General features: G+C 39.8%; 1 protein-coding gene across 14 annotated transcripts in view; it reads left to right on the top strand.

Moving 5' to 3' along the window:
- KDM4C (lysine demethylase 4C) overlaps window positions 1–25,677 on the top strand; it is a 430,596-nt gene that overhangs the window by 21,109 nt on the left and 383,810 nt on the right. For 4 of the 14 annotated variants that reach the window (XR_010841967.1, XR_010841969.1, XM_067041566.1 and 1 more), the window contains exon 1: window positions 4,294–4,590. The exons of 1 other annotated variant lie outside the window; for it this stretch is intronic. Coding sequence is in view for 9 of the 13 variants with exons in the window: in XM_067041566.1 (XP_066897667.1) it covers window positions 4,329–4,590 (262 nt within the window). In the remaining 4 variants the exon portion in view is untranslated. Of the gene's footprint in view, window positions 1–4,055; window positions 4,591–25,677 lie in introns of those variants that run through there. 9 more of the 14 variants (XR_010841968.1, XM_067041568.1, XM_067041575.1 and 6 more) reach the window with 6 other exon arrangements.

Raw genomic sequence — 25,677 nt, 5'->3', positions numbered from 1 at the left:
CATGGCCGCTGAGCCTGCGCATCCGGAGCCTGTGCCCCGCAACGGGAGAGGCCACAGCAGTGAGAGGCCCGCATACCACAAAAAAAAAAAAAAAAAAAAAAAAAAAAAAAAAAAATAGAACATAAGCCGCACCCCAAAGGTTCCTTTCCCCTCCCCTCCCAATTGCTCCACCCCTTTCTTCTCCTCAAAGGCAACCATTATTTTGACTTTTTTTAAAAAATAAATTTTAAAATTTTATTTATTTATTTTTGGCTGTGTTGGGTCTTTGTTGCTGCACGCGGCGAGCAGCGTGGCAAGCGGGGTCTACTCTTCCTTGCAGTGCATGGGCTTCTCATTGCGGTGGCTTCTCTCGTTGTGGAGCACAGGCTCTAGGCATGCCGGCTTCAGTAGTTGTGACACGCGGGCTCAGTGGTTGTGGCGTACGGGCTTAGTTGCTCCGTGGCATGTGGGATCTTCCTGGACCAGGGCTCGAACCCGTGTCCCCTGTATTGGCAGGCGGATTCTCAACCACTGTGCCACTAGGGAAGTCTCCATTATTTTGACTTTTAACACCGTATAATAGTTTTATCTATTTTTAAATGTTAAATAAATGGAATAACACAGCATGTATTCTTTTGGGTCTGTCTTCTTTCACTTACCATTGTTTTTGTGAAATTGTCATTCTGTTCTGGGTTGCAGTAATTCATTCATTCATTCATTCATTCATTCATTTATTTATTTATTTATTTATTTTTTCGGTACGCGGGCCTCTCACCGTTGTGGCCTCTCCCATTGCGGAGCAGGCTCCGGACGCGCAGGCTCAGCGGCCATGGCTCACGGGCCCAGCCGCTCCGCGGCACGTGGGATCCTCCCGGACCAGGGCACGAACCCGCATCCCCCGCATCGGCAGGCGGACTCCCAACCACTGCACCACCAGGGAAGCCCCATTTATTTTTATTGCTGTATAGTTTTCCATTGTAGAAATTTATTGACATTTATATCTCCACTTAACTGCTGATACTTGGGTTGTTTCCAGTTTGGGGCCTCACAAGTAATGCTATAAACCTTTTTGTGTATGTGCTTGATGCATATGTATATGTATTTCTATTTGTGTTTCTGTTTCTCCACATTGTCACCAATGTTTGTTTGTCAGTTTTTATTTTTAGCCATTTTTGTGGATGTATGTTCGTATCTCATTGTGGCTTTATTGTGTGTTCCATGAGAGCAAGGCCACATCTGTCCTGTTCATAGTTGTATCATTATCCAAAACCTGTTCATAAAACATAGTACAAATAGTAATAAATAACAGTAATACATAATAAAAAGGAGGATTGATTTAAACAACTATAAATACTGACTTTGCAACTTCTACTTAGGTATGTAGTTTTTATTTGCTAAAATGAATATTTAATTTTTTATTGTTATGATTTGATGTCATAAATAAGTCCCAATGTTTTCCTTGATGTGAAACAAAACATCAACTACCTCACTTGTTCCCCCAGCACCCCACCCTTCCAAACACACACGTACAAGTTTAGGACAATGGCCCAGGGAGAACTAGAAGCCCTAGAGAAAAAATGACATATCTCCCCAAAGCTTTAATTTTATTCAAATATTTTGATGGGGAAATTAAATATTTTAACTGGTAATTTTAGGTGTTTTTCTTAAACACAGACATAATGATATCCAAACTGATTGAATATTTAGCTTATACAGAGAGTTGACTCACTTCAATGTCTAGCCCACATCCTTGGTCACCATATTCTTCTTGGCCATTGTGACTCCCTTAGTGGAAAAAGACTGGAAAGCTTTGATAATGATGGGGAATTAGTGAAGTGTTTCAGCTGCGTGGAATCATGATCCAATTTTTATTTTAGGAGGGTAATTCTGACTTGCAGTACAGAAGATGAGTTGGAGGGGAAGGGGGTGAATGGAGTATGCATTGGAGGTAGGGAGATCATTAGGAGACTTTTGTAATAATCCAGGTAAGAGATAAATTGATCTGAACTTCAGAACACAGGACACAGAGAAGAACAGGTACCAAGATTTCTAATTTTACTAGGTACTCACTATCATATTAACTATGACACTTAAAAAAATCATCTAAACATCTAGTTATTGGTTGGTTTGTATTATACCTGTAGAAGTAACATACATATGTGATAATGATAAATGGAAACATTAATGAGTATTACTATTATTTCTTTATATTTGCAAAAGTCTAATGACTTCAGTATATTCAAAATTAGACTATATTATTTAGTAGTGTATCAATTTATCAATTTGCTGCATTATACATATCTTAAGAAATTTACAAGTATTGTCTCTGAGGTGAACAGTAGTTCACATAACATAAGCTTCAAGGAAAATCTATGTATCCATTATACAGCCTCCATCTTATTACAATTGGCATTTTTAATTGGACCTAAATAAATTAATCTACTACATGGCTAAAATGTTAATTTTCATTGTAATTTACAACAGAGGTATTTCAATACATTAGGGACACAACATTGTTTTCTGTGACATGAATCCAGTTGATTTTCTAGTAGGCTCACTTCAATTTCCAAAACTGTGAAGTGCTTAATAGATTTACACAGTGCTTTACAGCTTTTGAAGTGTTTTGACATTGTACAGTATCTTCTTTAATGTTCAAAAATGCTCAAAGTCAGCAAAACTGATGTCACCCTCATTTTTCAGATTAAAAAAACTGAGACTCGATTTACTGTGTTCGACAAACGTTATTTGTGCAATATCATGTGTCTACAAATTGTGAGTGGACTGGAATTCAGGTTTCCAGACTTTTAGTTTTGGTGTACTGGGTTCCTCGTCTAATTCAGCATATGGCTTCCAAGGACCCTGGTGTTTAGTAGTTGACATATTTCTTAATCTCAATACTTCGGTTTTCATATCTGTTAACAAGGAGGTAATCATACCTATTCATTGAATGATTATAAGAATTAATTTCATTAATATATGTGAAGCTCTTAAAAGTGTCAAGTTCACAGTAAGCCCTAAATGAATGTTGTTATATGTTTATTGTTTTAGCATATCCGATTGACTTGTAAGGAGGGTTGGGATCCTCATAGTATACACATTTGGAAAAGTCCCAGTTGAGTTTACATATTAGGGAAGTTCAATCGTGTACCTATGTGGGTAATGTTTCTAATTTAATGACTAAAGAAATGTGGTGACCCAATAATTCCATTAGCTTTACTTAATCACCCATATTTCATCTGTCCTCGCAATGCCCCTTCCAGTGAGAAAATACTTCCAGGGTGCGGTAAGTGGACCTGTTTAGATATTTAAAAAAACAGAAATCAGTGGATTGTAGTAGAAAACTCAGCATATGAGACAGCCCGAGTGTGCTCAGAAGTGTAAGGTTCTGCCCAATCTTTCCTCGCCGAGAAGAGTCTTGTTAGGGGAAACGTCACAAAGGACCCAGCTGGGAACTCTACAGCAAGTTTAAAGAATTGTTCAGCTTTGCAAAACACCTGGTGCTCAGCCCTCTGTCTTTGGTAGTACAATGACCTTAGTTAAGTAAGGTCTGTGTGGTTCTTTCTGACACCTTGGAAGGCAGAAGTACAGCGCAGAAATAACAAGTTGTAGTAAGCTAATTTAAGTACGTTCTGAGTGGTCCGGAGGTACCTGCCCTTCCTGTTACTACAATTCAGGCCATAGTGCTGTCACCTCAAGTTTTTGAGAGACCCCCGTCCGAATTCCTATTGGGGCCGCCTCGGGACTCAAGAGCACAGCTGCGCGGGGCGGACTTGTTCCGCGTAGGTGACTGCAATACAGGACAGTTTCGCTCCCCTCGGCTAACAACACAGCTTCTCGCTTGAGTAACTTGTTAAAAGGGTTGGCAGGCACACACCCTTCGCTCACTCGGGATTTCCCATTTCGGTCTGGAGGCTCAGAAGCCCCGGCCGTAAGACGCTGTCATTGCTGCCCAGCAGCGAGCCGCGACATCCAAGCCAGGCTCAGCTGGGCATTGCGAGGCCGCACCCAGGGCAACGCCACTGTGACGTCCGCGTTCCGGAGACCGCCATAGGCCCGCGTCGGAGCCCAGGGCGACGTGTGGCGCGTGGACTCCATCAGGTCCAGCCCTGCGGGAAACCGGTAGGCACTTCCAGGCAAGGTTCTGTGCACCTGTTCCTTCCTTCTGCTCAAGTGTCTTCCCCTTCTGGGCAGAAGGGGACAGGTCCGTCTCCAGAAAACACGAAGCGCGGCGGAAGCCTAAGCTAAGAACAGTGCGAAAGATTAAGCCCAAAGCCAGAAGGTGCCTGGCACCTTTAAGCTGTTTGGAAGTTCACGTGACCCACTAAGTGCCGGGCCCCAGCGGTCACGTGATGGCGCGCGCGCCCTCGCGCAGGGATAGCCGGCTGGCGCTGTGCGCGCGCCTTTGCCGCTGTCTCCCTGCCCCTCGACGGGAGGGTGAGGAGCGGCGGAGTCATCGGGCGACTGGGGCCGGGTGCGCTTGCGCAGCGAACAGCTGTCACCCAGTGCGGAACAAGTCTCCCAAATTTCCCGAATCTCCCTGGGCCGGAGGCCACCGTTTGCCTTCTCACCTTCCTCTTCTGGGTCGTGTCCTTTCCCCCGCCTGCGCGCCAGGTAACCGTTTTTCCGGAGTCCGGGGGATGGGGACGGTGGGGGGAGGGGCCCGGGCGGTCTTCCCGGCACTGCCCCGCTCTCCGCGGGGCAGCAGGGGGTGCCGGCGTCCGGCGGAGCGGAGACGCCGGGCCAGAGACGCTAGGTCCGCGGCCGCCGCGACTGTCACGCTGGCGAGAGAGCGGCCGGCCATGGTCTCGGGGTGGGAGGCGGGAGCCAGTGACAGCCCGCTCCGGTCCTCCTGGGGTTCGGTCCCCAGGCTCGCCGTTCTCCCGGGGGCCGGAGTCAGGGTCGCACTCCTTGGAACAGAAACTCGCGGGTGGTCCGGGGATGCCTACACCTTACCTTTGCCCTCCCAGCCCGGTCTGCGGTGGACTCCGCGGAGGCCGGGCCTGGTGCGCCCCTCGGGGCCATCTCTTCCCTGGGACTCTCATGACCCGCAGCGTAAGGGTGAGGGCTCCTCTCCAGACCACCCCACCGTAGGTAGCCAGCTCCTCTCTCGGGTCCGTCCTTAGCCCCTGTGGCTATACTTTTAGTTTTTCCGGCTTGGGGCCATTTCTTCCTGTAGTGCCTCTAGCCACGATGCGGTGTAGACAGTGGGTGCTTAATAAATATGAGTTGGATCGGGTCGCGTGGAATGCCAGGCATGGAAAGTGGCGGGGGGTGGGTATGTGAAGAAAGGAGCCAGGCAGGCTGGGGCTCTGGGCTTGAGCTTGGGGCTTTCCTCGGGGCTTAGCCAATGAAACCAGCAGGGCTCGATTCGGATGCTTTCCGGGTGAACTCGGAGCCAGTCTCCCCTTGAGCTGCAACCACGCACGTCTGCACGGTCTGGTTTTGGTTGTGGGCGAATGCCAGGGAGCGTTTTTGTGTGGTTCCTCCGCCTGGAGAAGAGAGGGCAAACTTTTTTTTTTTTTTTTTTAGCAGTTGGTAAATTACCCTGCGGGGTGATTTATCAAGCGTTGCTTCGGAAGTATAGGTTAAAAGTTGCAGTCGGTCCACTCTTACCCTTGTGGAAGTTTCTTGGTAGGCTCGGTTCACCTACGTTCGGACCAAACTTTGCCCTATTTCACCCACTTGAATTTGCAGTATTTTTTATTTTTAATATCGGGAAACTCAGCGTCACTGTTTCTATGGCAACGGTTACTAATATTCTAATTTCGAAGTGTTTTTGAAAATTAGTGGCTTTTTAAAGGTCCATTTTTACTTTGTAGCACTCAGTTCTTTATGATCATTACTAGTTCTCCTACCTTGCGGGTCCCCTCCCAACTCCCAGGCTTTGTTTTGGAATGTGTCACACGGTTCGGGTTTTTTAGGCCCTCTTTCTTCCAGTTTAAGGTCTTATGAAAAGTTTGCACATAATCTTTACAGCACCCCACGAACTTGGCAATATAATTTAAATCGGAGACTTGTTTCATTTTATTAATAGACTGTAATCTGTTGCTTTTGTAAAGTTAAAAACATGTTTTAAACATTGCATGTGCACAAATGCTTAAGAGTCTGTTAACATTCACTAAGAATGCAGATTTTAAGAGGCTGAACAGGTACTTAATTTTAAAAAAGTTTCTTAGACTTAAATTTCAATTTAAGGACGAAAATCTGGTATATTGAGTTATCTTCTAGACATCGTAATCATACAGGGCTAGGTTAGGTGCCACTGGGGTACAGTCTGAATTCTTTGCTTTTCTCATCGTTTTCTAATTGCCTGTTGATTGCCTTTTCGCGTCTTCTAGAATGTTAGAGCTCTGAGGACAGGTTTTGCGTGTGTCTGTGTTTTCTTTGTTCTATTTCCAGCAGTTTACCATAGTGCCCCAGGTGCTCAAAATACCCTCTTTCTTAATAACAGCTTTTTTGAGATATAATTCACATACCGTAAAATCCACCTATTTAAAGTGGATTTTTTTTTTTTTTTTTTTTTTTTTTTTTTTTTGCGGTACGCGGGCCTCTCACCTTTGTGGCGTCTCCCGTTGCAGAGCACAGGCTCCAGACGCGCAGGCTCAGCGTCCATGGCTCACGGGCCCAGCCGCTCGGCGGCATGAACCCGTGTCCCCTGCATCGGCAGGCGGACTCTCAACCACTGCGCCACCAGGGAAGCCCCTAAAGTGGATTTTTTTCATGATTTTTAGTATATGTATAGAATTGTGCAACCATCATCAGCACAATCAATTTTAGGACATTTTTATCACCTCAAAAAGAAATACTTTCCCATTAGCAGTTACTGTCCATTTCTTCCAAATCCAATCTTCACCCCAGCCCCAGGCAAGGACTAATCTGCTTTCTGTCTCAGTAGACTTGCCTGTTTTGTACTTTCCATATAAATGTAATCATATAATACTTGGTCTTTTGTGGCTAGATTTTTTTCACTTAGCATAATATTTTCAGAGTTCCTCCATGTTATATAGCATATTTCAGTACTTTATTCATTTTTATGGCTGAATAATATTCCACAGTATGGATATATCACATTTTGTCTGTTGGTTGGTTGATGGGCATTTGGGTTGTTTGTACATTTTGGCTGTCATGAGTAATGCTGCTATGAACATTCATGAACTAGTTTTTGTATGCTTTTTTTTTTAAACTCTTGGATATATAACTAGTAGTGGAATTTCTGGATTAAACATTTTCTCTTGAATGAGTGAATGAGCAGGTAGGGATAGTAGTATTGATAGGCCCTTTTGAGGGGCCTATTGACTCTTTCCTGCTTCACTACCAAGACCACTTCTTAGAGGCAGAATTCTCTGTGTGTGGCTTTGTCCTGAGTATAGTGCTGTGTTTTTCTTGTCTGGATGTCATTAAGATCGTCCCTTTCTGTTAGCCCAGTCTTTTTTCGTACATAATACTCATAATGATTATTCCCTTGATATTGATTTATTTGTTGTATGTTTATTGGAGATATGATGATAAAACAGGTACATTCCATGATGATAAAACAGGTACATTCATTAAACTCAGTGTCTAATGCAGGTCTTTCAGTCTTTCAAAATTTATATTTTCTTTTTTGTAATATGAATAGTTAATGCTTCTCTCCCTACCTTCATTTCTAATATGAATTTCTTGGGAGTTGTACCATAGTTAGTCACTGCATTTTCTTTATCCTTATCAATCTAGAAGGCTTTATGGAGCTTAAAATATAAATTTAAAATATCGGATTATTATCTTTTTCTCCCTGCAGCTTCACCCCCCTCTCCCCTCCCCAAAGATTCCCCTGTGCCCCTACTCTTTACACCCTTTGGGAGAATATGCTGATCATCTAAGTCCACACTTGTAGGGCCTAATCCTTTTCCCACCTAAGCAATTGAGACATTCCCTTTGAGGAGTCTGTCTACCTTGTTTCTCTTTGAATGGCCTCACCTTATTCTTTCCCTAAGTCCTCTCAACAAGGCTTTGCCCAGCCAGTCTCCTCCCTCTCCCCAGTTGCCTGACTTGGTGGGGTTCGGTACCCAGCACATATTCTTGTTCTCTCTGTCTAGCAGCCTGTGCTTCTTTGTCTGGTTAATTCCATCTCATCCTTCAGATAGCTCAGCTCAGTTGTCACTTTAGGTTAGTCTTTCCTCAGTCCTATATACTTGCCATAGCAGTGTTCTGTAATCTCATTTATAGACTTAAGTCTAGTTGTGTATCACTCTTTACTTTCCATCCCCATGTATGCACAGAAAAAGCTCCACATGAAATATTGAAAGTGGTTACTTCTGGGCAATGGGGTTATGGTTGTCTCCTTCATGTTTATGTGCATCTTTGGATTTTTCTCCTATGTATCAGTGTGACCTTTGTGAGCAGGAGAAAAAACCAGTTAAAGTCCACGTTTGTTAGAAAATCTGCAAACAGGAGACTTTAGAGGAAAAAATATCATTAGTAATTGCCATTTTTAACCTTTTTTGTTTTGTCTTAATAACCTAGATGAGATTTTACTATAGCTTTTCAACAGCAAGCTTTTATTACATTTCTATTCTTTCTCATATGTAGGGACTTCTAGGGATCAGTGAGGTTGCCTGGGGTGGTCTTTCCTAGAAGCTTGAAAGTAAGCCGATTCTTAGGGATGAGAACATAGCATCTATTTGGGTATGAGAATTGAGTTTGTGCTAAATACCTCATTTCCCTTTTTTTCCCTGAGAAATGTCCTTATTTATACATTTGTATGTTTCATAGTACAGTTTTTCCTTGCAGAATTGCTTGTTATTTGCGCCATTTGTTTTATTTTTGCTGTGGTTTATTCTGCCTAGTAGTGGGTACTTGTCTTCAATAGATAACACCTCCTATGTGCCATGCGCTGTGTTAGATGTGGAGCATATTGCGAACACAATAGACAAGTGATTCCTTACTATTTCATAAAAGAGGATTGTTTTGAATGTGACTGTTTAGTTACACCGTTGCTCTTCCTCTGTATTTTCAGATACACAGTGGCTTCAGCTACTGTGGTTTTTATGAATTGCTGCTCCATAGAGACTAAAATTTTTTTAAATTTAATTTTTATTTTATATTGGAGTATAGTTGATTTACAATGTTGTATTAGGTTCAGGTGTACAGCAAAGTGACTCAGTTATACATATATCTATTTCTTTTCAGATTTTTTCCCATAGAGTTTATTAGAGTATTGAGTAGAGTTCTCTGTGCTCTACAGTAGGTCCTTGTTGATTATCTATTTGATATATAGTTGTGTGTGCATGTTAATCCCAACCTCTGATTTATCCTAATTTATCACCCCCCCCAACTTTTCCCCTTTGTTAATCATAAGTTTGTTTTTCTAAGGCTGTGAGTCTCTTTCTGTGAGACTTTAAAATTCATTCTAGATTCTCCTGGGTTTGTATTACACATTACTGTGGGTAAATATTTAAGGAGCAGAATAATGTATCATCAAAACCGTTTTGGTGATGACTTCTTTGTTTTATATTTCCATCCAGTTTTAATTATTAATTTGGCATCTCTACCTGTTAACTCTAACAGGCCAAACTGTGATCTTTCCTCTCAGCTCTGCTCCTGAGTTTTTCTTGCACCTCACTCCATTTCATTGTTAACTTGGGAAACCTGAGGGTTATCCCAGACACCTCATGGCTCTTCAGACCTCGCATTTGTACCATCACCAAACCTTGTCACTTCTGCTTCCTAAATATGAATCAGATCAGTCTTCTAGTCTCCACCTGGTACCACCTCTGTATCCTCTCTACCCCCCCTTGATATCTCTTCTCTACTCAGTGATCTTTTAAAATGCAAATTGGATCATTCTAATGGCCCTCAGGACATTTAAAAGTCCTGCATTATCTCTTCCTCTCCCAAGTTCCCCCACTAAGCCTTATTTATCAATACATGGTTCTACCTTTCTGCCCAGTGGCTTTTCTTTCTTTTTTTTTTTAAATTAAATTTATTTATTTATTTACTTTTGGCTGCGTTTCTTCGCTGTGGTGCGTGGACTCCTTCTCATTGTGGTGACTTCTCTTGTTGCGGAGCACCGGCTGTAGGTGCGCACGCAGGCTCAGTAGTTGTGGCGCATGGGCTTAGTTGCTCCACGGCATGTGAGATATTCCCGGACCAGGGCTCGAACCTGTGTCCCCTGCATTGACAGGCGGATTCTTAACCACTGTGCCACCAGGGAAGCTGCCCAGTGGCTTTTCATTTCCCCAGACCTTACAGACCCTTGCTGAAAGTGCCATTTTCTGCCAGGCAGAGTTTCCTTCCCACTCTCTTCCTTTCCAAGTACATCTTTCTGGTCTCTGCTTGAATGCAGTTTCTCAGACAATCCTGACTTGTCACCCCTACCTTTTCCCCAATCTCAATCAGCTTCCCTAATGATAACCAATCCTAATTTACTAAACTTTTCCTTCCATAACACTTAGCAGTTTATAATCTTATATTTATGTGATTATGTGATAGTTTGTTTCTAAACTGAAAGAATTCTACAAAGGCAGGAATCGACTATTATTCACTTACATCACAGCAGCACACTGCTGTCTCACCAGCACTATACTATAGGTTCTCAGTAGTAAACCTTTGTTATACAAATTAATGACATTTACATATATGAAAAAATTAAGGAAATTAAAATCAGGCACACGGTAGGAAGTACATTTTACCCATCCTGACCCCCCCTCACACCCCCCCACACACACTATAAAACTGAAACAAAAATTTCACACAACAATAGTTTGCCACCTGTTCTGTACTCTGATATTGTCTGTACTCTGATATTGTATCACATATTATAAAAATATTGGTATAACCCACTAAATCAGGTAGGACTGCTGACTGTAGTTTGAATAGCAGAGGTCTAAGGCAATCCATTAGCCCCTCCCCCCCTTTTGAAACACAATTACTATTTTCTTAGTCTTATCTGATGGGAGGTGTAAGTATGGCTTTAAATACCACCTTCCACCCTGCCTCACACATTTAAAGAATTGGCTATTGCCAAAAGCTAGTTAGTCTTAGAAGTTCTGGCCTGATCGCAAAGGAGGGTTGCTTAAGGTCAGGTTGAGAAAAATCTAAACCTGACTCGTTTTAGGTCTTCTCTTCCAGGTTTCTCTGGGGCCACTAATAGCACTCTTCCACCCTGCTTCCCTGAGCTCATTACAGGTGTGTTTTAAGGCTGGCTGCTCATCAATTTTATTTTCTCAATTTATTACAAACCAAGCAATTCCAGAAATGAAAACAAGGGGATCAAGGCAAACCAGTAAGTATTTATGAATGTATGAATTAAGGAGCCTGGCTGGGCATGAGTGTCACGTTCGGCGTATCACTAGAGCTTATCCTTAGGGCTGTGGTTCTCATTTGTTCACTTACCAGAACTCCTGCGAGGAAAAGGCTTGGTGCTGTTTAGCCCCACCATGAAATATTGATCTCTTATATATTTTGCTAACTAAATATTAGAAATAACCTAAGTGTCTAGCACAGGGTCTATTTTAAGTGAACTCTATGCTCTGCTATTACTAACTTGGAAGAATATTTAAAAACATTAGGTAATTCCAAACCTTTCTTTAATGAAAAAAACCAGACAAAATTGTATACATTGTATGATCCTAGTTGTGTTTAAACATGTTTATAAATGTGTGTATGTCTAGAAAAATACACTGGAATGTTAACTTGGTGGTGGGATTATTGGTAATTTTGATTTCCCTTCATTAGAAATTTTTTTTTTGAGAATGAACATTATTATATTTATAGTAAGAAAGGCTCAGTTGAAAAAACAAATTTCCTATACATTACCATGTATTTGCAAATAGGAAAAATAACACCTTTCTTAAAATGGTGGTTAGGGACTTCCCTGGTGGTGCAGTGGTTAAGAATCCACCTGCCAGTGCAGGGGACACAGGTTCGAGCCCCGGTCTGGGAGGATCCCACATGCTGAGGAGCAGCTAATCCCGTGTGCCACAACTGCTGAGCCTGCACTCTAGAGCCTGCAAGCCACAACTACTGAGCCCATGCACCACAGCTACTGAAGCCCACATGCCATAGAGCCTGTGCTCCACAACAGGAGAAGCCACTGCAATGAGAAGCCCGTACAATGCAATGAGGAGTAGCCCTCACTTGCTACAACTAGAGAAAGGCCGCATGCAGCAATGAAGACCCAATGCAGCCAAAAATAAATAAAATTTAAAAAAATATACACTTTAAAATGGTCGTTAGAGGCCAGGTTTCTAGTGACTGTGTTTTGGGAACCTCTTTCCAAGCAGGATTTACATTCTACCTTCATGATATGTAATCTTGCACTGCACAGTGTTCTACGTATCTGCTCCTAGGCTGCATATTTTTCTTTTTCTGTCTATCAAAATTTACTAAGCCTTGTTTTTTATCTTTTATTTTGCTGAAATCTCTCCCTGTCATGCTCAAGCATGTTGATAATGAATGTTCACTTATGGTTGATAATTTAGAAAGTCCTAATAGCCCTTATTAAACCCTGCAGTCTGAGGAGTAATCTGAGCTGGGGTCTTTTTCATCTGCTGGGCTTCTCTTGACCCTTAGAAGTACTCACTTCTGTTCATCAGGACATTCTTCCTGCAGGTATGTTTTTCCTGTTGAAGGAGGTTAAAGAAGACAAATTTCTTCACTTTGGCTCTTTCTTTATCTCCACCTTTTAACTTTTTTTGCACTGGGCATTTGTTTAAATTCTAGTCCTGAGGACATCCCTTTGTTTCTCTGATTGAAAATCAGTCTTGTTGCTTTGGTTCTGTTTTGGAAGTCCATCAAATACTCAGCAGGGTCATGGGCATCCTTTTGAGTGGGAGACTGATGGTACTGATGAGGCTTATTAATTTATTTATTTTTACTGGTAGCTTATCTCATCCATTTTGTTTTTATTTAATTTTCAAAAGGAGCCCTCACCTAAAATTTGGACACTTTACTGAGAACTCTCAGTCTACAACATTCAGGCAGCTTTCATTAGCAGGAAGAATCTAGCCCTGAGATAGGGAAATTCATTTTTCATTCCTTTTTGATAATTTTATTTATTTTTGTTTATTTTAAAAAATTTATTTTATTATTTATGTACATATATGTTAAAGAAATATTATTTTAGTAGGCAGTGCAAGGTACAACAAAGTATAAAACTGAGAAGTTATAAATGGGTAAAAAGTACATATTCTTACCTTTGGCCATCAGATAGGCATTTCCTCTTATTAGTTAACCATTGTTAAAACTGTTTCTTTGGGGGCTTTCCAGATATAGTCTATATATTCTTTTCTTTTTTTGCGGTACGCGGGCCTCTCACTGCTGTGGCCTCTCCCGTTGCGGAGCACAGGCTCCGGACGCGCAGGCTCAGCGGCCATGGCTCACGGAGCCAGCTGCTCCACGGCATGTGGGATCTTCCCGGACTGGGGCACGAACCCGTGTCCGCTGCATCGACAGGCGGACTCTCAACCACTGCGCCACCAGGGAAACCCTATATATTCTTTATAAGATATTTTGTACAAGCATATGTGTGTATATGCATATGTATGCATTTTTTACACAAATGGTAGTACCTATACTTATTGCTTTGAATATATATATTTTTTCATTTAACTGTAACTTGGATGTGACCTGCCCCTCCTCCCCTCAGTTTTATTGAGGTATAATTGACATACAGCATTGTATAAGTTTAAGGTATACAACATAATGATTTGGCTTACATACATCATGAAATGATTACAACAGTAGGTTTAGTGAACGTCCATCATCTCATATAGATACATTAAAGAAATAGAAAAGAAATTTTCCCTGTGATGAGACTCTTAGGGTTTACTCCCTTATCAACTTTCATATATAATGTACAGCAGTGTTAATTATGTTTATCATGTTGTATGTTATATCCCTAGTATTATAACTGAAAAGTTGTACTTTTTGACTACTTTCATCTAATTTCCCCTTTCCCCACCCCCTTGGATGAGATTTTTAAAATATAAATATAGAGCTTTTTTTTGGCTGTACCACATGGCATGCAGGATCTTAGTTCCCTGACCAGGGATCGAACCCATGCCCCCTGAAGTGGAAGCACAGATTCTTAACCACTGGACCACCAGAGAAGTCCCTAGAGCTTCTTTTTAAAAAATGATTGCACAGGATTGCATTGTATGTGTGTATAATTTATTTAACCAGTGCAGTATTGAAAGTTATTTTGATTCCTATTACAGCAATATTTATGTACCATTACCTCAGTGTTTTAATTGTTGTAACTTTATATTTTTAGAGCTTTCCAGGTTATTCTTGTTTATTTTTCCTCATTATATTTAACTTTATAATATGTCGTTATAAAAAACCTATTTATAGTTTTGGAAATAAACTTAATAGAGAAATGTAGAGAAATATCTTTAGAATATTGAGTTTTCCTGCCCCCAAATATGGTATGCCTTTCCATTTAAGTCTTCTTTTAAGGCCTTATAAAGGATATTTTAAAGATATCTTTACACAGATCTTGCACATTTCTTAAATTTATTCCTTTGTATTTAAAAAGTAATTTTATTTTTTAACTTTGGGACAATCTCAGACTTTTAGAAAAGTTGCATTAATAGTATAAAGAACTTATATTTCCTTGAATAATTTGCCTTTATGCCCCTATCACTCCTCAATACTTGGGTGTGTGTTTCCTATAAAGACAGTTTCCTGCATCACCACAGTATATACATTAAAATCAAGAAGTTAAATAACATTGATACATTACTGTCATCTAATCTTTAGACCTTTTACAGTTCACCATTTGTTATAGCAATCTTTGTAGCAAAAGTATCCAGTCCAAAATGATGCATTGCATTTTCTTGTTTTCAAGTTTCTTAAGTTAGCATCATTCAGTCTCAAATCGTCCTCAGTCTTTCTTTGATTTTCATTATATTGACACCTTTGAAGATTACAAGCCAGTTATTTTAGAGATGCCCTTAATTTTTGTTTGTTGTTTCCTCATGATTATATTCTTGAGGCATCTTTGGCAGGAATATCACAGAGTTGATGCTATATTTTAATTATATCTTATCAGGTGGCACACAACTTCATTTTGTTCTGTTACTAGTAATGTTCGATTTGATTGCTTGATTAAGACAGAATCTTCTATGCTTCTCTGCCACAAAGTTATTCTTTTGTTTCAAAGAACTATGTACATATCTTTTTCCTTATCAAGCTTTCAATTTCTTCATTTATTTTTGTCAATTTGGATTTATGGTTTCCTATTTTATTCAGGGAGTTATAATTTGTTAATATTATTTATACTGATGCTTAAATTGTCATAGGTTTGGCCCCTGGGAACCCTTCAAGGTAAATTCTCTGTCCTTTTGACATATCCCATCATTCTCTGAGCACTCCCTTCCTTTCAGGCACAGTGAGAGATTCAGGCTCATCTTGAATGTTCCCTACCTCAAATATTTAGAAGCCAAGATCTAGGTGCTTATTGATATTGAGGTGTTGCTCCCATGCCCTCTCAGTGAACAGAGCTAGGGAATATGTGTATGTTCAGATATACTTATCCATATACACACACACTCAATACACATACACAAAGAATTGTATAACACATGTAATAATACTGAACAATTCCTGTATTCCTGGAATAACCTTTTGGTCATGGTTTATTATTTTAATGTGCTTTTGGATTTTGCTTGCTCTTTTTTTTAAAATAAATTTATTTATTTTTATTTTTGGCTGCGTTGGGTCTTCGTTGCTGTGTGCGGGCGTTCTCTAGTTGCAGCGAGTGGGGGCTGCTCTTTGCGGTGCGCGGGCTTCTCATTGAGGTGGCTTCTCTTGTTGCAGAGCACAGGCTCTAGGTGCATGGGCTTCAATAGTTGTGGCACGTGGGCTCAGTAGCTGTGGCTCACAGGCTCTAGAGCGCAGGCTCAGTAGTTGTGGAGCACGGGCTTAGCTGCTCCGTGGCATGTGGAATCTTCCCAGACCACGGCTTGAACTCCTGTCCCCTGAATTGGCAGGCAGATTCTTAACTACTTTGCCACCAAGGAAGTCCCACTTGCTCATTTTTAAAAGAATTCTCATCAGTACTCTTAAATAAAATTGTTTTGCAGTTTTCTTGGGCCAACTGTCAAGTTGTGTTACCCATTTTAGCCTTGCTTCTTAAGGATTTTAAAGCTTATTATTTTTTTTTTCTTGTGCTCAGGAGCACCTTAAGTAACATTGGGTTATGTTTCTTAATTGAGCATAATTCTGTGCAATCATCTGGGCTTGGTGCTGCAGATTTATTCTTAATTTAGTGGGCTTTGGTTTGTTTGTTTTTGTGGTAGCAGGAGAGTTGAGCAAAGAGGTCAGTTATATTTAGGGTTTGGGTCTGGGGCATACTAAATGTGCAATCATTGTACCTACTTGCTATTAGATTTTAGGATAGGGATTTCCATTTCTGAGCCTTAGTCTCATAATTTCACAGAAAACTTTTAAGAATGGAAATGAAGTATTATATGTAAAAAGCACAGTAAAGAACCAAACAAATGCAAGGCTTCTTTTTTTGTTTTTTCTTTAAAAGGTTCATTTTAATAAGATAGTGGTATTTAAAGAGTTGTCAGTCAGCATAGTTCTCAGTATCACACTGTTGAGGGAGTTTATGCAGAGGGACTGGGCCTCCCTCCATAAGACCAGGAAAATGGAGACATTTGTTTTGCTGTTAACAACAAAGAAAAATTATGAGTCAAACAAACCAAATGCAGCCCAGGTAGAGTTCATTTTTGTGAACACTAATGAAGATTTGGCCTTACATTTTAATATATTAAACCAGATTTTATAATCAGTAAGAAGCATTGGGTAACAGATTATGATTTTTCCTTTGAGCTTGTATCATGATTGTATTTGTGTTTATTATAATTTAGTTTAATATTTGTGAACCTGAGGAAAATTAAACTCATCTAGTAGACATTGAAAATATTTTTAGATGCGTTCGCATGTCAAGTATAGCTGATACTGCATATGGCTTATGCGATTGTGGATTGTTAGTATAATTTCCAAGTTTGCATATGAAATTGCACTTAAATATGTTCTCAAAGTGGTTCAAAATTTGGCGGTTGTTTTAATATTTTAAACTAAGAACCTAAGAGTAATTTACATGGCCTCCGGTGAGTTTTTCTCATAGGTTTAAATGGTTTCGGTAATCTCAGATGTAAAAGTTACGCGGGCTTCACTGTAGGGTTGACGGCGACGCGTGTTTCACCCTGGGTGTCTACGCGGCTCTGGGATCCAGCTGGTGTGTGGGCGGCGCAGTGCTGGTTGACCAGTCCGCCTGCAGAGGGCGCCGCGGGCCGGTGGTAGCCAAGATGCCGCCACAGGTGCTGTGGGTCCAAGGCAGCTCTCGCCCTTCTGCTGAAGTGGCTCCTCCTCCCAAAGTTCCCTGAGCGATACAGCCCAAGCCCAGCAAGCTTTTAGTCAGAACTCACAATCATATGAAATACAAGTTTTGGAAATTGTTGAAATCGCCTTCTTTGTAGTGTGTGTCCTTGTCACAGTGCTGCATAATAATAGAAAGTGCATCAAGTTTCTAAATTCTTCTTGGTCATAGGAGAACAATCCTTTTATTCTATTCAAGCAAAAATATTAGTTGGCATTCATTGCATAATTTTCGGGGTCTGTCCGGACCCAAATTTTAATGTAATTTTCTTAAAAATTGGAATTAACAGAGAGCTAAGGTTTTTTTCCTTAATTCACATTTATTGAAAATTGATCAGAATTTCCCTCTTTAGCCCTTTTCATGACAAACACAAATCTCTCATAATCAGGTAGGTTAAGTTTCCATGTTTTTTTTCCCTTTTTAAAATTGCGGGCCTCTCACTGTTGTGGCCTCTCCCGTTGCGGAGCACAGGCTCCGGACGCGCAGGCTCAGTGGCCATGGCTCACGGGCCCAGCCGCTCCGCGGCACGTGGGATCCTCCCGGACCGGGGCATGAACCCATGCCGCCTGCAATGGCAGGCGGACTCTCAACCACTGCGCCACCAGGGAAGCCCCAAGTTTCCATGTTTTAAAAATGATTTTTAAAAAAAAATAAAAAAAAAAAAAAAAAAAAAGATTTTTATTCTTATAACTTTAAAAACATTTTTTTCCAAGTTTAAATGTTTTATTGATATGCAGATTAGAGATTGCTTCAAGTTAAAATTAGTAGGTTTGAAAGTAGAGTCCAACAGTAAAGAAAACATTGGTCATTTTAAATTAGTGTTTTCTAAATTCTTAAAAAGAAGATTTAATGCCACAGTGATGCTTTCTCTGTCTTGTGATCACTGTTTATCAGGTGAACACTGAAAATTTTCCACTGAAAGTATAATATTTTACTTTCTTCCAAAGGAGAATTTAGCAGTATGTCTACATTTATATTTACTGATTTTTTTTTCTTTTCTTTGTCTTCTCTGTACCTTTGACAAATTGAATCATAAGGTCTGTCATGACACTTTCCTGCATTGCAATATAAGAAATCACTTGCTTTTATGAAACACTGCAAACTATTTCCTAGATAAAGAGATTTCTTATTTTGAATTACTGCTGTTTGTAAACTTTCTTTCCCCTTGTCATTATGATACATTTATGTGACAAGATTTCTTACCAGATTAGAGGGTATTAGTAGGATGCATAGTTTTCATAGCTAGAAAAGACTTTTATTCTAGTGTGCAAATGATTTTCTTTTTTAAAAAAAATTTCTCTAGGCTGGGCTGTGTCTTAGTTGTGGCACATAGAATCTTTAGTTGCAGCATGCGGACTCTTAGTTGCGGCATGCATGCGGGATCTAGTTCCCTGACCAGGCATTGAACCCGGGTCCCTTGGACCACCAGGGAAGTCTCTTTTGTGTGCAAATGAATTTCTATACAGATTACTTTTGATGCTAAAATTATTGTTGATGTTATAGTTGATGATTTTAAGTTCTTCTACCAAGGAGCCGCACTTGATTTTTCATTTAATCTATACATTTATAGGTATTTATAGTTGTGTTATTGTTTGTGTAACAGAGTAAGCTAAGGGAAGAAGACCTAAGCAAATTAATTCCTTTTTAGGGGCTTGAATACAAATACATAACCCAGCCCTAGGCTTTTTAAATTAAAATTATGCCATGGGCTTCCCTGGTGGCGCAGTGGTTGAGAATCCGCCTGCCGATGCAGGGGACACGGGTTCGTGCCCCGATCCAGGAAGATCCCACATGCCGCAGAGCAGCTGGGCCCGTGAGCCATGGCCGCTGAGCCTGTGCGTCCGGAGCCTGCACTCTGCAATGGGAGAGGCCACAACAGTGAGAGGCCCGCATACCACAAAAAAAAAAAAAAAAAAATTATGCCACAGCATATAATTAAAAAAACAGTTTCAAGCCCTATGTTGGGGTGTTCATTGAGCTTGCAGGTCTGTCTTGCTTTGGTACCTTTAATATAAAAAAAATGGAGTCACCAAAAATAAAAACTAGGAGTGATTATTTGCTTATTACTGGTAGGTTTTTTATATTAAAGAATAGTTTCAGCATAGAAGTAAAAAAAATTTCTTGGTATTAATTTAAAGTATGTTTAAAACTTCCATGTATTTTCAGGAATTCATTACTTATATTGATTGTTTCATCATTTAAAAAAGGTTTTATGTAATACTTGAGGCATGTGAAAGACATGGTGTACAGTACTATGAACTCACCCAGATATAAAACTTTGTTAGAGACTGTCATACAGAGTGAAGTAAGTCAGAAAGAGAAAAACAAATACTGTATGCTAACACATATATATGGAATCTAAAAGGAAAAAAAAAGGTCATGAAGAAACCTAGGGGCAAGATGGGAATAAAGATGCAGACCTACTAGAGAATGGACTTGAGGATATGGGGAGGGGGAAGGGTAAGCTGTGACAAAGTGAGAGAGTGGCATGGATATATATACACTACCAAACGTAAAATAGATAGCTAGTGGGAAGCAGCCGAATAGCACAGGGAGATCAGCTCAGTGCTTTGTGACCACCTAGAAGGGTGGGATAGGGAGGGTGGGAGGGAGGGAGATGCAAGAGGGAAGAGATATAGGAACACATGTATATGTATAACTGATTCACTTTGTTATAAAGCAAAAACTAACACACCATTGTAAAGCAATTATACTCCAATAAGGATGTTAAAAAAAAAACAAAAAAAACCTTTGTGATTTTCTTCTATCCCAACTACCTTTGCTTAGCAGCCTTGTCCTGATTTTCTTTTATTGCTTTTTTTTTTTTTTTTTTTGGCTGAGCCATGTGGCTTATGGGATTTTAGTTCCCTGGCCAGGGATCGAACCCAGGCCCTCCACAGTGAAAACGCAGAGTCCTAACCACTGGACTGCCAGAGAATTACCAACCTTGTCCTTATTTTTATATTCAGTATTCCTTTGCTTAAAACAAAAAGATGTATCTTGTATGCATTTATCCTTAAAAAAACAAATTAAACTTTATTTTCTAGGTTTGTAAATGGACATGTACTTTGACTTGTCCAAGACTTAACTTTCTGAGGTTCATCGTATTGTTGGGAGTAGCTTTGGTTTGTTAACTTTCACTGCTGTATAATATTCCATTGGGTGACTATACTCTGATTTATTTATTGATTATTCTGTAGATAGACATTGGAGTTGCTTTCTGAATGTCAGTAGAGCAGGGTTGTATGCATGTATGTATGTATGTATTTACCTGGCTGGCTGGCTGGCTGGCCGTGCTGGGTCTTCACTGCGGCAGGTGAGATCTTTGTTTTGGCATGGGGGATCTTTTAGTTGTGGCATGCAACTCTTAGTTGTGGCATGTGGGATCTAGTTCCCTGACCAGGGGTCAGACCTGGGCCCCCTGCATTGGGACTGTGGAGTCTTAGCCACTGGGCCACCAGGGAAGTCCCTAGAGCAAGGTTTTTAACTTCTGCACTATTGACATTTAGGGCTGGATAATTATTTTGTTGTAGGTGCTTTTCTTATGCATTGTAGGGCTGTTAAGCAGCATCCCTGGCCTCTCCCTCACTAGGTGTCACTAGCACTCCTCCAGTTGTGACAAAGAGGACTGCAGTGGTTCCAGACAATGCCAGTTTTCCAAACAGGATAAAAATCCTTCCCCTCACCTTCTGTTGAGAACCATTGTTGCCTTTGACCCATGTATAATTTAAAATTATCTTAAAAGTTTCATACATATGGGGATTTAAAATTTATCTTTTAACTTATAATTTTACAATTCCTCTGTTTTAGTAAATATATATCACACATAAATACAAGCTCTTATTATTGGTTTCCTCAATAATTTTTAAAAGTATAAAGGAGACCTGAGATCAAAAAGTTTGAGAACACCGCTCTGCGCTTCCAATTCCCCACTTACAGAATAAGGCTAATAATACTACTTACCTCGTAGGGCTGGGCTCTTGGGAGGATTAAATGAGTTAATTTTCCTATATTAGCAGTGTTATTATGTGCTCCCTATCCCCCATAGAAGGATAGCTCACCTTTTTTTGATCCCATTTACTTAAGACCCACTTCAAACTCACCTCTTCTTTATGCCTTCCCCCACAGTGGCCATCTGTGGTCTTGCCTTTTCCCCAGGAACTCCTGTAGCATTTATGTTTGTACCTTGAGTTTGACTCTGAAGTACATACTGCATGTATTTGTCAATTTTGCTAGAATTCCTTATTCTTCTGGATTTTTGCTATGACAAAGGGGAAGGAATTTCTGGTCAGTTGGCCAGTCTTTATTACTGTTATTTTCCATGTGATTTTGGTTGAGTTAGGCAGTTATCCTGGGAGGAATTCTTTTTATTTTTGGTTTTTGCATCTAGAGCTAGATGGAAGCACATTTCAAGCACCTGAGCCTCCCTTTCCACCTACTTGCCCATTTAGTTATCCACAACAAAATTTGAAAATATCTTTTCAAAGCTGTGTGACCTTGAATGAGTTTGTTAATAACCTCTTGATGTTAAGTTCTTGAATGTTAGCTGCCTCTGCTGTTAGTATTGCAGTCTTCTGCTTCTGCTTGGTCACATTTGGGGATTGATGGGAGGAATTTTAGGATGACTTTGTGGTCTGCCTCCATTAACTTTTCTATAGTGGGCATGCCTCTTTCAATAGTCAGTGCTTGTGTTCAGCATTTTTGAGATTGCTCTCATATCTTTACCTATCTAAGATAAAGTTTTTTCTTTCATCCTTATTGCCTCCAGGTCCTTGAAGTTAAATAATTTTAGCAGGCAAATTCTTTGATTAATCTTATTTAGCTGTAGAAGGAGAGGGTTGTCATTTGAATGAATGAATGATTTAGGAGGGATAGTTAGAAAGGTCTGAAAATCTGTGTGCTTTAGAGGAAAATAATGGGATTACTTATCTTAAATGTCAAGCTGAAGAATTGGAAATTAAAGTGGTTTGCCAATGTCATTTCAGATTCCACTTGAATGGCTTCCAATTGGAAGCCATTTTTACTAAGAGAATGGTTTGTTGAGAATGTTACCTTTGGAAGTTTCATCTATCTAGGTAGAGGTTGGGGGTCTGTAGAGTTAAAAACTCGGAAACCAGGAAGGTAAATAAGAACTTCAACTTGAGTAAGTTACTCCATTTTTATTAATTTAAATAAGCAATTCCTTCCATCCCTCCACCCTCTCTTCTTTTCCATTTCTCACATGTAATGCTGGGCTCATGAAGGATCTTAAGAGATCATTTAGTTTATTGGTTCCCAGATTTGAAAAAAATAAGCTGGACTGACATAGGCTTGTCAACTTTTAATTTTCTAAAGTAAAAATTATAAAAGAAAACTTACTATAACTTACTGTTCAAAAAAGCATCAACAAAGCAGAAAGAGCATTCTTCAAGAAGAAAAAATGTAACTTTATGAAAAATCAGAACACTTTCATTCCTGTTTTTTAGTGAACCGACGGAACCACTGCCCACTAGTGTTTAGGAACACTGAACTTGTTTAATTTCCTAAGTTTAAAGGTTACCAATACTAAACATTAACAAAGATGAAGTGCTTATACCTCTGGGTATAGATGGAACCACAGCTCAGACCACTTCTGTGGCCATGATCTAGTCCAGTGGTTCTTAACTATTTTTGGGGTCATATGTGATACATTTTTGAGAGTGATGGGAGCTATAGATCCTCATCTTGGAAAAAAAAAATTGGACAAGAACAGTGTTAGGACTGAAAAGAATACCAAACTATAGGTGAGACCCTGAAGAACTTATGCTAATACATTCGAACAGACAGTTTTCCAGAAAAATATAAATGCTGAAATGTATTCAAGTTGTAGAAATATACCATCTGAGAGTTTTTATTCTGTAGTTATATGTCTTACCACAAAGAATGCCAGGTTCAGATGGTTTTGCAAACTAGTTCTGCAAAGTATTCAAATTATACCTAATTTCAACCCTCACAAACTCAAAATTTCCCTCTTTTCAGGAACACTTCCCAACTCATTTTTTCAGGCTAGCAAGTCTTTTTTTTTTTTTTTTTTGGCTGCGTTGGGTCTTGCTTGCTGCACACAGTCTTTCTCTAGTTGCGGTGAGTGGGGCTGTTCTTCATTGCGGTGCGCAGGCTTCTCATTGTGGTGGCTTCCAGGCACGGAGCACAGGCTCTAGGTGCGTGGGCTTCAGTAGTTGCAGCCTGTGGGCTCAGTAGTTGTGGCGCACAGGCTTAGTTGCTCTGAGGCCTGTGGGATCTTCCCGGACCAGGGATGGAACCTGTGTCCCCTGCATTGGCAGGCAAATTCTTAACCACTGCGCCACTAGGGAAGTCCCAGGTTAGCAAGTCTTAATACCAGCACCAGACAAGGACAATATGAATAAGGAAAATACTAGCCTCACTTATGAAGATAGGATATGAAACCTTAAATGAAATATTAACACAAATAATTCCACAGTGTGCAACTCTGACAATACATTATCATCAGATTGGGTGCATTCCAGAAATACAGGTTGGTTCAACATTAAAATCATATTTAATCTCAATAGTAAAGGAGAAAACCCATCATAATAGATATAGAAAAAGCATTTGATAAAATTCTTTTAAAAGCAAACCAACCCATCCCCCCCCAATAAAACAAAAAACCTAGAGAAAGGGATAGAACAGAACTTTTCTAACCTTTTAAAGGGAACCTATACATAGTAAACATTATTCTGAAGAGTAAAGATTAAAAGCATTCCCTTTATAATAAGACATTCTATTGTCACTCCTCTTTAGCACTAGGATGCCCTAGCCAGGTCAGTAAGATGAGAAAGAGAAATAAAATGAGTAAGTATTGTCAAGGAAACAACAAAAAAATTACTATTCTCAGATGATTTTCACATGATCAATATAGAATCATTAAATAATCTATAGACAAAGTTTTGGAAACGAGATTATTAGCAAGGTAGCTGGCTGGATATGAGATCATTTAAAAGTTAATGACATTTTTATGGGGCTTCCCTCGTGGCGCAGTGGTTAAGAATCCGCCTGCCAGTGCAGGGGACGTGGGTTCCATCGCTGGTCCGGGAAGATCCCACATGCCGTGGAGCAGCTAAGCCCTAGTGACAACTACTGAGCCTGTGCTCTTGAGCCCACGAGCCACAACTACTGAGCCCGCGTGCCTAGAGCCCGTGCTCCGCAACAAGAGAAGCCACGACAATGAGAAGCCCGTGCACCGCAATGAAGAGCCCCTGCTCACCGCAACTAGAGAAAGCCTGCGCGCAGCAACGATGACCCAAAGCAGCCAAAAAAAAAAAAAAAAAAAAAAAAGTTAATGACATTTTAATATACCAGCAACAAAAGAAAAAAATACACTGAAATAAGAAATGTTGTATTTAAAACAATTAAATGTTCTGTTTAAATGTTTAAGTGTTTAAATGTAAAAGTGACTGTATTCTTCAAAAATGACAATGTCATTGAAGACAAAAATAGATTCTGGAAATATTCCAGTTTTAAGAATACTAAAGAGAAATGACAGCTACATGCAATACCTAATCCTAGACTGCATTCCCTACTGGAGGGAAAAGAAATGCTATAAGGGATATTATTGGGTCACTTGACAAAATTGGAACACAGAAATTAGATATAAGTATTGTATCTATGTTAAACTTATTGGAGTTGAAAACTCTTGTGTCTGTGTGTAAGAGAAGACCTCTATTCTTAGGAAACACACACTAAAGTTTTTAGGGTAAAGGCCCTCGATATATGCAACTTACTCTCAGAATGGCTCAGAAAAATTACATGTATGTGTGAGTATGTGGAGAGAAAGAACACAAATTGATAAAGCAAATAGGTAAAACTAATTTGATGAATTTGGGTTAAGTGTAAGAGGACTTTTTAAAAAATGTTTCTATTCCTGCAGTTTTTCTGTAAATTTCAAATTATTTCTAAAGCAAAAGTTAAAGAAATACTATTTACAATGGCATCCAGTATAAGAGTAAACCCACAGAGCTTTGTGTTTTTCTTTAACTCAAGTTACGTTCCCTTATTGATTTGACTTTCTCCTAAATCAGGGATGGAGGGCTTGGCACTATGGAACAGACAAGGGAAATAGCTCTGTTTAGCCATAAGGAAATATTTTGACAAATGTTGACATTGCATTATTTTATACCTGTATTATAAAGGCACAGAGTAGTTTTTCTAAAAGTTCTTGAGTAGTTTTTATTTTAAAGATGTAAATCAGAAAGATATATCTATTATTTTATTTCTACTTAAAACATAAATATACATTCATTTGCTTATGTTTTGTTGTAGGATAAAGCCTTTTCTTTGAGTAAAGGTTAGAG

This window comes from Kogia breviceps, chromosome 8 (assembly GCF_026419965.1).
Source record: "Kogia breviceps isolate mKogBre1 chromosome 8, mKogBre1 haplotype 1, whole genome shotgun sequence".
Lineage (NCBI taxonomy): Eukaryota > Metazoa > Chordata > Mammalia > Artiodactyla > Physeteridae > Kogia > Kogia breviceps.
This window is presented reverse-complemented; position numbering and strand designations above follow the sequence as displayed.